The sequence below is a fragment of the Bos taurus genome, chromosome 5 (genome assembly GCF_002263795.3).
Source record: "Bos taurus isolate L1 Dominette 01449 registration number 42190680 breed Hereford chromosome 5, ARS-UCD2.0, whole genome shotgun sequence".
NCBI lineage: Eukaryota > Metazoa > Chordata > Mammalia > Artiodactyla > Bovidae > Bos > Bos taurus.
In genome coordinates this window covers 82,634,077-82,647,048 of record NC_037332.1, presented here as the reverse complement: position 1 = coordinate 82,647,048, position 12,972 = coordinate 82,634,077, and the positions used below count along the sequence as shown (strand labels likewise).

The 12,972-nt window shown below is 41.5% G+C and overlaps 1 protein-coding gene across 2 annotated transcripts in view; it reads left to right on the top strand.

Annotated features, from left to right (window-relative positions):
• Positions 1-425: 425 nt before the first annotated feature.
• The window catches only part of STK38L (serine/threonine kinase 38 like), an 82,530-nt gene continuing 69,983 nt past the window's right edge, over positions 426-12,972 (top strand). Inside the window, exons 1-3 of one of the 2 annotated variants that reach the window (XM_059886351.1) lie at positions 426-465; positions 6,045-6,120; positions 12,723-12,786. In XM_059886351.1, the coding sequence (XP_059742334.1) occupies positions 6,064-6,120; positions 12,723-12,786 (121 nt within the window). In that variant the 5' untranslated portion in view covers positions 426-465; positions 6,045-6,063. The remainder of the gene's footprint in view (positions 466-6,044; positions 6,121-12,722; positions 12,787-12,972) is intronic. The other variant, NM_001101092.2, reaches the window with a different exon arrangement.

Here is a 12,972-nt window from a genome sequence, read left to right as displayed (position 1 = left end):
ACATGTAGGACATGTGACCAATGTGGCAACACCCTGGGTCACTCAAGAGTGGCCTGAACTCTCTAGCTTTCAGCAGAGAAGAGGGAGGTGAGGTGAGGCTGATGAGGAAGGGAGGCGTTCATTCTTCGAACAACTCTTTCAGGGCTACTCAGGAATTCACCTGGCGCAGATGGGTGGGGCGTGTGTGTGGCGGGGCGGGGCGGGGAGGGATGCCTGCGTTGACGACAGAAGGCTACTTCCGGCTGTGCTGCGTATGACGTCAGAGACAGGCAAAGCCTCCTGGAAACGGAGGAGGAAGGGCTCGCGAGAGTTCTGGGAGGCCGCCCCGAGATTCCGGCTCCGCGGCGGCGGGTCCCACCTCCCGGGGGCGGGGCGAGGGCGGAGCGGGCAGAGGGAGCAGACGGTCTCCGGGCCGGCTGCGGTCCGTGCGGAGGCTGAGCCGGCCGCGGGCGCGACCGGAGGCAGGTGAGTGCGCTGTTGCGGCGCTCCTTCGCGGAGGAGGCTAGGGGTACGGCTTACCGCTCCGGCCCCAACTCTGAGAGCCGGATCAGGAGAAGATCTTATGTGTCTTAGGGTGTCCAGGGAAAGCCGGGCTGATTTCGAGGCTGGAAATATCTCCAGTGAAGCTCCGGTGACGGCCTTGGCCCTCTTGTTCCTTGGGGTGATACTGGCCCCCGGTGTCCGGAGAGGTGGCTTGGGGCCCGGGGAGGAATCTTTGTCCTTCCTGGCTCCTTTGGCCTCTCGCCTCCGCGGTCCCCGAGCCCCGGGCTCTCTGTCCCTGCCTGGGCTTCATAAACAATAACAAATGTCGTGGACCTTCCCCTGTATCCCCTGCTCTCCCGTCCGGTGCCCTCCAGCCGATGCCAGCGAGGGGAAGGCTTCTGGGCATGGCTCTTAGATTGTGGGGGCTGTTTGTGTACCATTCCTAAAAACTGATGCGTCAGATTGCTAAACATTTCTCAAACAGACACAGTAAAAGCCGTCCAGCTCCCAGAAGTCAAGGAGTGTTTAAAGCCGGTCTCTCAAAATCGGACCCTACCGCTGGAATCCTAGACCCTTCTTTGCACCATCATTTTCTCCCACTCCCTTTTTTTCACCTTTACTACGAGGGGACGAACGAGTGGTTGTTTGGTATGGGTTAAAATAGGGAAGGTTGTGTCCGATGGAGGAAGGAAACATTTCACCCTTAAAAGTTGCCAGGTAGAGAGCAAAAGAACTAACTTTATTTTCAAAATCGGTGGCCTCCCGTTTACTGATACTACTTTTGTTTTATGGGACCGCTTTTCGTATTGTGCATTTGGAGGAAAGACATAAAAAGAAATGGGGAGGGGGGCGGGGAGAGCTGGTGGTGCAGGGAGTAGTGGCTGGTCCAGAAAGTATGATGCTAGTGTTCCTCACTTGATAAAATGCAGAGCCAACGCTCCTGTCTATTTCACGCAACTTGGGATAAGTTTTGATAGAAGCCAATTGCTTGGAAAAGGTGGCCTGAGTATTAGCTTTAATACTACTCAAATCTGAGGAAACAGCTCTAAGTGTTTCAGTTATGCCTCCCAGCTGTAAGCTGGGAGTGAGACTTGGTTTTTAGGGGGCTGTGAGTGGGGGACGGGGTTAGGCCTTATACTTGTCAGGTCTCCTCACTTTAAGGCAGGGTTTATTGTTGTTGAAGCCCAGTTTTGCTTACTGAGGGCAGGTTTTTGAAAGTTCTTTGTCTCGGTCATAAATGTATATAAGATACTGGAAGCCTCTTTGTGTTTGGTTTTTCTTTGTATGCCTCAGGATATATAAAACAATTAAGTTTATTATACTGTCTATCCAGGAGCTGAGAGGTATTGTATGTGAATTGACCATTCTTGTGAGTATATGAGGGGAGAGAAATTCGTCTAAAATAGGATGTTTAAGTTATGATGACATTTGTTCATTGCATAGACTCATCAAAGTACCTTTCTGTAAAAGATTCTGATCTCAGAGGAAGTACAATGGATTAAAAAAAAAAATTTTTTTTTTTTTTTTTTTTAAATCTGGCTTAGCATTTATGGTGTTCTCCTTGTTAAGATGGCTAATAACATTCCCCGTTTACTTGGGATATGTTTAGAATGAGAAACAAATTCGGTGTTGTCTTTGTAATCCTTTGGAAGCCCCTGCCACTGGGGAATGAAAAAAAATTAGACTTAGGAAAACCACATTAAATGAGTGCAATTCTTCTTTAGCCTTTTGTTTTTGAGTTTCTTTTTAAATAAATCATAGAGTGGAGACCAGAAATATTTGTGCAAATAAGGTGTCCTCAGCAGTTTTTATGCTGAAAAAAATAATTTCTAAAGGTAACACACTATAAAAACAAAGGAAGAATCACAGTTTGTAGAAAGGGATAATAAAGCAGCAGCCTCAGTTCAGCCATTTGTTCTCAGAAAAGTTCTGTTCTCTCAAAGTTAGGGCTGCAGCATCATGTTAGCAAAGTTGGATAACCCTTTAGACAGTGTTTAACCAGTGATCTGGGATAAGTTGGAGGCTCTTTTGCATGTGTGTGGCACTTTTTTGAGAGACAGAAAAGGGCACAAATCAAAGCCAGAAAGTTTTGCATCTCAGTGTAATGTGAAAATGATTTTACATAAACAATGGAGGGTGAATCAGGCAAGCATATTGTCATCTAGCAACCCCAAGATTATGTTAAAATTAGCAGATGGGTAAGTTATGATTAGGTTGACTTGACATATGTGGAAATTATGCTACTGTATTTCTATATTAAAAACACCATAGACTTTTTGAATGAAATAATGAGAGAGCTTTTAAAGCATAAGAAATTAAAAAAATTAATTTAAAAAGATAACCTTGGTCAGTAGTTAAAAGATATTAAGTGAATCCTTCTTCCCCACCTCCCAAATTTTTGTTTAAGTCTTAAGAGAGTGTTTACCTAGGTATGTCCGGTACTGATGTGTGCTGATTACATAAAGCTCCTTTCTCCAGGTAAATGTTTTCTAATTGATTGACACAGTATTATTGTTCAGAACCTTTAGAGAGAAGGAACTGAAGGGCAACAATGAGTAGTATTTGCTGCCCTGTGCACTCAGATGAACTGTGGTCTTTTGTCTTTAACCTGGTGGGAAGAAGATATTCCTAAATAAATATAATACACAATCCATTTTGTGGGGAAGCCGAGGAGGAAGGGGTTAAATTCTACTAGGCCAATTAAAGAAGGCTTTCATCAAGGAAAGACATTTGTATAGATGATTGAGATGATCTAGTCACATGATAATCATCATAAACAAACACTGTATATAATGCTGCTTTCTCCTAAGCCGTTACAGTGCTAATCTACCTTGGTTTAATCCTTAGAGCAACTGTGTGGAGTGGATGTTTTTATTCCCATTTTGCAGACAGAGTAATTGAGGTATCTAGAAAATGGTAAAGCAGGGGTTCCCACCCAGGAATTCTGACTTGTGTCCTTGTACTTAACCAGTCTCCTTGATTTTTCTTCCACTTTTGATGATGTTGGTTTGGGAAAATGCATTCATTCATCTGACACCTAAATTTAGGGACCTGTTTTCTAGAAAGAGCTCCAAAGTGGTGAAAACCCAAGTAAATACGTTATTTTTGGCATGTTAGATACTGACTCCGTTTTTAGAAATTGCTCTTGGTGCACATTACGGTATAATCCTTGAGTGGGGTTTTGATAAATTTGATTCATTACCTAGTAGCAGTACCAGCAAGGGTTTACAAGAGAGAAGTTGTAACTATGTTAATTCCTTTGCCTAGTGGAATGTTTGAATCATTGTATATTTTGGCTTGTAATTTTTTAAAACCACTTGGCACTGGGTATTTTTTGGATTGAATTGGGAAGTTGGAATTTAATTATTGAACGTCAGTCTCAGCAGCCCTTTTTGTTTTTTATTTTCACAACAGCTAAATTTATAATCAGTGAATTTGAATAGTGTTGAACACTTGAATCAGTGTTTTGAATAGTGTTGTATAAAATGAGAGAAGTTCAGTCACTGATACTTTTATGTTAGGGCAACTTTGAAAGCTCTTTGGGGTTGTGAAATAAAAGGTACTCTAGAATTGCACTGGGCCCAGTACTAGGCTACTTGGTAAATGCTTCTTTGTTGAATGAATGGTCCAACTGATTTTATTTATGCAGTTTCAGGAGTGGTTTGCACTTGTTGGTTAGGTATTGAAGTCACTTTAAATTGAATTTAAAGATAAGGGGAAAAAATTATCATTAGACCATACTAACCATATGGATACTTAGCTGTCCTTTCCTCCCAGCAAGATGCAGACCTTTGTCAGAGCCCTTATCAGCTGTACTCGTAGTATTAAGTAGAGCTCTAGGGGCACAGTTTTTATGAATGAATATAAGTATCCTCTCCTTGTGTGAGTGTGGTAGATTGTAGGAAACCTTGACAAGCTTAAAACCTAATGGGAAAAAGTGGCAGAACAAAATCCAGGATTTAGAGCCCAGTGTATGTATATTATTATAGTAAGACACAGATTGCAAAACACATTAAAAAAATGTTTTTCCACACAGCCTGAATTAGTAGTGATGGCATATTATTTCCATTTATCACCGCCTGATTGACAAAATTTTGGGGATCTTCAGACCATAATTTCAGGGAGATGCTTTTAAGTCTACTCTGCTTTGTTATTAAAAAAGAAAAATTACACATTCCTTTAAGTACAGGTTTTATTTTGAAAGGTTATTCTCAGTAAGGAGGAGTATGAGTTGGGCAAACTCAAAGGGAAACCAGACATACCCTCACCTCCTTGCTGATAGTAATTTTGGAGGCATCTTTTCCCATCATAGGCTAGTTTTGTCTCCAATGAAAGTCCACTGAGAGCTGTAACCTCCCTCAGACCTTAGCAGTTACAGGTCAGATAGTGAGTTGACCGTTCATGTTGATGTTGTGTAAATTCAGAAAGGCCTCGAACTTTGGCAATTTGTCTGTGGCTTATGACAGTAGTACTTGTACTGTGTTCAGCTTTTAAATTCTTAAGCTCTTTGCCTTCCCCTGAATTAACCCTAGACAGGTTGACAACCCAAGTGGGTGTTGATTCTCTGGCCACCCATATGGAATGTTTCCTGTTTTCCTGGTCTTTTGCTGATTCTTATTGGTTCCATGGGGCTTCCCATATTGCTCAGTGGTAAAGAATCTGCCTGCAATGCAGGAGACCTGGGTTTGATTCTTGAGTTGGGAAGATCCCCTGGAGAAGGGAATCGGTACCTATTCCAGTATTCTTGCCTGGAGAATTCCATGGACAGAAGAGGAGTCTGGTGGGCTACAGTCCATGGAGTCGCAAACAGATACAGCTGAATGGCTAACACTTTCACTTACTTTCACATCAGATCTCTGGTTGGTGACATGGGTCTTAATATCCATGGATGCAGACTTTTCACATGTTAGAGTGTTTAAGACGCTGAGCTCATATGCAAAGGCAGTGTCCATTGTTTTTAACCTTTTACAATTATTTGCTATCTCTTCATCTGCTTCAGGAGGGGATTCAATTCCTCTTCTTCCTAATTTTAGGACGCTTTTACTGTTTTTGCAGTTATCAAATATGATGGCGTTAATAATGATTTCCCAGGTGACCCTACTGGTAAAAAGTCTACTTGCCAATGCAGGAGATGCAAGAGATGTGAGTTCGACCCCTGGGTCAGGAAGATTCCCTGGAGGAGGAAATGGCAACCCACTTCAGTATTCCTCCCTGGAAAAATCCTATAGACGCAGAAGGCTGATGGGCTACAGTCCAGGGGGTTGCATAGAGTTGGACATGACTGAGCTACTGAGCACATGCATGCTCACGCGCGCGCACACACACACACACACACATCATCTCAAAATCAATCACAGATATAGCCACTTCCCCAGAATAAAAAACAAGATGGTAGAAACTGAAATGATTCTACATGATGCTGAAACCATCTATTTTGGGTCAGCAGAGTTGTGGTAGCTTTGCTATGGAGCCTCACTTTCATTCTTTCTATGAATATTTGGAAAATTGAAAGTTACACATCACTAAGCACTTTTTTTTTGTCCTGTTCTCCTTCTATACAGTCATTGCTCTTCAGCTTTTATGACTTGGAGATTTTGGCTACGCTTCTCTAGATTCTTCAGCAGTCCTGGAAGCACAGTAAGTAATTTGTGTATTTAACACGAAAAATGCTTTGTGGTAATCCATGTTTCCCAAATGTTGTCACCCAGCAGTGGAATATAGACTTAGTCCTCTGTATTTCATCTTCCCTGCTGACATGTTCTTGGCTCCTTTTTCTTCCTGAATGTCACCAATCAGGGTACAGGTCAAGTAATAATTTTACCAACAACAGTAATCATTAGCTTAATACTTACTATGTACCAGATATAGTACTGAGTGCTTTATATAAATATTATCTCATTTAACCCCACAGCAACTGTCTGAGCTGTTATCTCTAGTTACAAACAAGGAAACTGAAGCCTAGAGGGGTGAAGGGACCAGGGCCACAGGAGTAGCTGAGTAGATAGTTAAGTGGCAGGGTTAGAAACTGATCTCTGAGATCCAGGGTTGCTTTCTCTTATGTTGCTTTATTTTATTACAAAAAACTTCTCCTGTGCTATTTAATTTACCTCCTCCTTCTAGTCTCACCTGAATTTTGTTTCTTTCCTCTCCTCCCTCCTTTTTTTAGGAGTTATTTACATTTTTGATATAGAACATAAATTCCTTTGGGAAAAGTATACAGAAATAACTTCAGCTCTGCTCAGATTTCCTATAAGGGGGGACCTACTCTTGGCGAGAGCTAACTATAAGAATACTAGTAACACCTTATGTTTGTATTGTGCTTTAGAGTCTTACAAAGCATTTTTAGACATTTTCTTGGTTAATCCTCAAAGCAAACTTAAATTTGTGTCTTTAGATTAAAAGCTGCCAAAGGTAGTTTGCTAAGGCTTCTGCAAAGTTAGTTGATGAGATGGTTTTGGGCCTCAGCAATTTTAATGCTGAAATAAATGATGTGATTAAATGTTCTGATTTCACACCAGTTGGGAGCAGATGTATATCATTGTAGCACAGCATTTTCCTAAAGGGTCTTACAGTTTTGAGCTTTTTTGGTCAAAATTGAGAAATTGGAATTTTAGTTCTGCATTTTGAATCATGAACTGTTTTAAATCCTCAATTCTTACAGTTCAGGTGAGTGATAGTTAAGTTTCTGTCTGCCTCATCCTGCACACAGCTGTTGGGTTTAACTAGATTAATTATGATGAAGGAATGGCTGGAGGGAGGATAGATATTGTTTCAAAAGTGAAATTAAAGAAAGAGGGCTTGGTGAGGAGTCTTCCAGTAGCTTTGTTTTAGGAAACCAATTAAAAGCTTTAAAGGATGGACAAGCTTCAAGTATTCACCTATGGAATTTGAGTGATCAGAGAGTTTATTGAATGATCCATTTTTGAAATACTATCTTGTACCTGTATCTTGCTTTATTAAATTTAGTGTTTGCCCCGCTGTGGACATTTTTACTTAGCTGAGCACTTGTCCATTGACTTGCCCCCATTACGGAAATGCCATAACATGTTTGCCCTTCATAATGATTCTGTGTGTGTAAGCAGGGGCTGACTTTAGAGACTGGGGAGTTGCCTTTTGTTGTGTTTTTACAGTAGTGACCCATTGAATTTGGACACATCTTTCAAATCTGGTTGAGGATGTTCTCCTTATGTCCACTATTACTTTGCCAAACAGAGTAGACTTTGTATTTTGGTGGCGAGAGTGGAAAAATTTCAGCCTTGAATTGTGTGTATTATTTGACCCACTGATATTCTTAATACTGGCAAATCCTCGAGGAATCACAGACTCATAATATTTTCATGAGCTTAATCATCACAGTTCAACATTTATCAACTATATTCTGGACACTTTATTAGGTACCGTGGCAAAATAGAGACAAGTGAAAGGGATTGCCCTTCTATTTAGGAAGGTTCAATCCAGTAAGAGACATAATGTATGAGTACAAATAAGTGTAAATCAAGCAGAAAGTGATAAGCAAGTAACAGGGTACTGGGAAACAGAAGGAGAAAAGAGTGCTTCAGGCTGGAGAGATTAGTATGGCTTCCTATATAAAGTGAAATAGAAATTGTCCATTTATGAGTGAAAGACATGCCAGGGGAGGGATTAGCATGAGTTTGAAATATCTCTATAACACCTGATGAGTTTTGTGTTAATTATTTACTTCTTTCTCTGCCCTTTTGGATTTGAGCCCATTCAGCTTAGAGAACAGGTGTTTTTCAACTTTTCATTCTCTGCATCATCAACTGTGCAACCTGGTACATTTAATTAAAGTTCTACTTTAGTAAGATTACAGAGGCAGTAGTGTATATGGGACGGATTCAAGGGAAGATGGACTGGAAATGGAAAGACCGAGGAAGAGGCTGCTTTAAATAATCTAAGAGATTGCACTCGTGCTCAGTTGTGTCTGACTCTTTCATGACCCCACGGATTGTAGCCCACCCACGGGGCTCCTCTGTCCGTGGCATTTTCCAGGCAAGAATACTGGAGTGAATTGCCGTTTCCTTCTCCAAAAGGATTGATAGTGAAATTTTCTAAACCTGCTGGGAATAAGTAAATTTATATTAAAAAAATAAATAAATAAACCTGGTGGGATTGGAAAGGAGACTTGGATGGGTGAGTGTTGGCCCTTCATGCTGAGACATAGGGAGTTCTTTGCCTCTGTGATTACATGTGAGGTCTGTGTCCTGTTCCAGGAGATGCAATGATGGAAAGATGAGTTGTACCCTCAAAGCAGGCAAGCAACTGCCGAGCTACCTCAAAGTTTAGAGATAATTGCAATAGCATATAGCTGCTGTAATGAAGGAGCACTCAGGAAGAAAGGAAAAGGAGCACCTGTTGGGAGAATCAAAGGTTTCCAGGGCGGTGGTGGTGTTGGAGCTTAGACTTGAAGGGTGAGTAGGAGTTTTTCTGGCCAACGAGCAGGAGGAAGATATAATAGCACAGAATGTGAGAGACTGGGGATTACTTTAGTGTTGGGACAAGAGGCTAGGTAAGATAAATGAACTTGTCCTGGTAAAATAACTTTTTATTTGCTATGTTTTTCCATATTTAGTTTATTTAGCTTCAGCACTCTGAACTTTTGTAAGGAAATGTTTCTGTTGCCTCGTATAGCCTCCTGGAAGCACCTCTGCTGTGTTTCCCAAGTCGGCTGCCAGGGATACATTGTCTCTTGCTCCCATTTTGTGAAATTAAACAGAAAAGGTAATGATACCATTAGCCAGAGAGGAAAAAATCCTAAAACCCTTTCCTTTGATGAATGTGTGAAGCAAGTAAGCTTGTTGTATGAGAGTGCAGCACCAGAACACAGCTTCAAGAGCACCTGACTTGAGAGGAACATAATTATTTACCTTTCCCATAAAGTTTTATGGTGCCCCTAAAACTTTCCCAGAATTGTAATATCTAGTGCTGAAGTCCTTTTATTCTGGATCTAGCCTTGATTTTTTTTTTCACCATCTTCTCTAATGCTTATTGTGTTGTAATTACTTAGTAGGACTCTAGACTTCAAATGGTGTCAACCGTTACCTCTAGTTTGTCCTGTTTCTCTCTGTTTTGCTCATTTAGAAACCTGCATCTGCAAGTCTGGTTCTGAGCCTCCCCATTAGACTGCTAGAGCTAAAAAGCATTTGTGGTTTCTTTCCACAAAAGTTTACTTGCTTCAGCCATTTGTTTTCCTGTCCTGTGGATTGGGCCACTGACACAGAATATAGTTAAATTGTTTTTTAAGGACAACCAAAAAGTTCATTGTAGACTCCAGTTAGATTTATACCCATTGTATTTCTAGGTGAAGGGTTGGGGGGGTGGCAGCTGTGTTAGCTTTACTACCATTAGTGGTAGTAAAAGTTTATGGGTACTGCCAGGAAGAGAGTGAAAGACAAGGGCAGGAGAAGAAAGAGAGGGCGTGCAGAGGGGCAGGGCAGGTTTTGACTCGGGGCAGGAGAAAGGTGCTTATGGTTGAAAGAGGTCAAATATCTCTGACACCTGTTCCAAGTGTCTCTGGGTAGAACCAGTGTCATTTTTTAAGGTGAAATTTTAAGTCCTCTCTAAAAATACTCTGGGTATATTGTTGTGCCAAAAATGACAATTTGTTTTAATCAAACATTTCTGGATTTAATTTTTTTAAATGTGTTTATATACCTGTGTCTCTGTTTTTAGAATTGAGCAGAAAGGGAAACAAAAGCCAATACACTTTAAATATTAGTGGAAATTATAGCTACATTTCGGAAAACCTTCAAGACTTAAAACCATAGGTTAAGTCTAGCCCCAGTCAGGCACAGGGTGACAGAAAGGGAAAGGAAGAATAAGTAGGCACATGTGTTTGGGTAAAACTACATCCAGATACCAACCGTATAACAGGACCCATAGAGGGGGACATAGAACAAGAAATCAGGTGAGAGCCTGTGCTCTCCTGTCTTGGTCAGTCAGGGACTCCTTCCCTTTATGGAGACATTATCAAACAAGAAACTTTAGTTCCTCAAAGTGTTTTTTCATCCTTGAACAAACATGGCCAAAGAATTAAATTAAGTATGAAAAAAAAAGTAAGATTTTAGTTTTTTTGTAGTGGTGATAAAAAGTTTTCTCAGATTGTAAGAAATACTAGATTGAATTAAAGTCTTTGACTCATTTCAGAGGTGAAAGATCCTATTGAGGTCAGATAGTCCATTTCTGTGCTGTGAATTCCCCCTAATCCTTGGTAAGTGGGTGTTTAGTCTTTGCCTAAATATTTCAGTTCCTTGCAAAGAAAAGAAACTTAACAGATCATGAAATCACTGACTTTCATTGTCCTGAGTGATTGGTGTTCTCCAGCCCTCTGTCCCCAACCCTCTGCTTACTTCTCACACTCTGGGGTCTGGATGATCTCATAGGCTCTGATGTTTCCTTCAGTGACTACTCTGTGATGATGACTTTCAAACCGGACCCCTTTTCTGAGCTTGAGACTCCAGTGGCTCATCTCTTTCGTAGACATCACCACCTGGGTGTTTTTCCAGAAGACTCAGTGTTACCTTCTCCTTTCCCGGAATCTGTCTCAGGCTTCTTACCTCCTCCAGTGCACAGTATTATTCTCTTTGGTTGTCCCAGCCGTAAAGCTGGAAATCATCCTTGACTCTCCTCTTGTTTATCACTCACATAAACTCTTAGTTGCAGCATGTGGAATCTAGTTCCCTTTCAGGGATCGAACTTGGGCCCCTGGAACTGGAAACATGGAGTCTGAGCCCCTAGACCACCAGGGAAGTCCCCATCTCGGCTCTTTCTACAGTGTCAGTATCTTCATGTGGACTCCAAATTATTGAAATAACCGTCTTTTTCTGCTACCAGCCTTGTGCTCTTCCAGTCCATTTTATGTGTGGTTGCCAAAAGGGTTCTCCTCAAACATAAATCGGATTATGTAACTCCCACAGTTACAATTTCCAGTGATTCTCCATCATCTCCACCAGATTCCTTACCATGGCCTGTGACCTGAGTCCCTTCAAGAAGTGGTGCCCTTTTGCTTTTCTAGCCTTCTCTTTCATTACCCCCTCTACTCACCTCTGCAGCTTTCTCTGACCTTGAATCTTACATGCTTCTTTCTGGAATTCCTTCTCCCACACTCTTCTGGGTAACTCCCGTGCTTTCTTTCATACCCTGCTTAGGTATCTCTACTTTTGAGGTTGCCTTCCTTGATCCCGCACCTCTTGTTCAGAGTTAGGTACCCCTCCTTTGCATTCCCACAACATCTTGTAATACAACACAATCATAGCTAACACTGTGAACATTTCCCATGTGTCCAGACTTACTGAACCATGCCTGTGCCAGGCCTGGGACAGTATAAATTGAAAAACTCTTCATTACACAGATTTCAACTGATTCTCATCACAGAGTTAGAGATAACTTTATATCACTGAAAGAATGATGAAGGAAATGGCAACCCGCTCCAGTATGCTTTCCTGGGAAATCCCTTGGACAGAGGAGCCTGGCAGGCTATAGTCCATGGGATTGCAAAGAGTCAGACACGACTGAGCAACTAAACGACAGCAAGAGTGACGACTGAGGACAGCGGTCTCAATCTTCTCTGTCTCAAGCTAAGCATGTTCAAATTTGTTCAAATATCAGGGATTTCAGACTTTTTACTTTCCTGACTACTCTCTTCCACATGTGTTATATTTTGTTAGTTTTCTCTCTTAAAATGTGTGGTTCACTTTTAGATAAAATACAGTTGTCATACAGAGAAACAGGACTTCACAGGTTTGTGGTATCTGGATATAGAATGACACAACTTAATGAATAGACTTTGCTTTTCCAGTTCCATAAATGTCAATTTGTGTGTATGTGTGTGTCCAGAAATATTTGGGATTATGGAATCTACTTATATTTAGCAAGTGACCAGGAGACTGACAGAGAAGCAAGACGTCAACTAATGAATTTATTAATATCACTGTGAGTAGAACGGAAACTTCATAATTTGGTCAGCGCACTGTCACCCCAGTAGGACAGTCTACTTGGGAAGTGGTTAATTCTAATCAAAATAGGTCATCTTAATGAGGAGTGTCACTGAGCCAGGAGAGCTGATGGAGCCTCTTTTTAATAAGGATACACCTACCAGCAGTGCTCTGGACATAGTTAGCCATCTCTGTCTCAGACAGTGTTGGGAAATACAGGCAAAATCTTGCTTGTTAAACTCCTGTCCCCACCCCCAACAGATTAATGTAATATTCTTCTCTTAACAGGCTCACCAGGTGGTGCTAGTGGTAAGGAATCCACCCATCAGTACAGGAGACACAAGACATGCAGGTTTGAGCCCCGGGTCAGGAAGATCCCCTGAAGTAGGAAATTGCTCCCTACTCCAGAATTCTTGCCTAGAAAATTGCATGGGCAGAGGAGCCTGATGGACTACAGTCCATGGGGCCACAAAGAGTTGGACATGACTCAGTGACTGAGGACCTTCTGTTAATACAGTCTTTCCTTTAGCCAGACAAA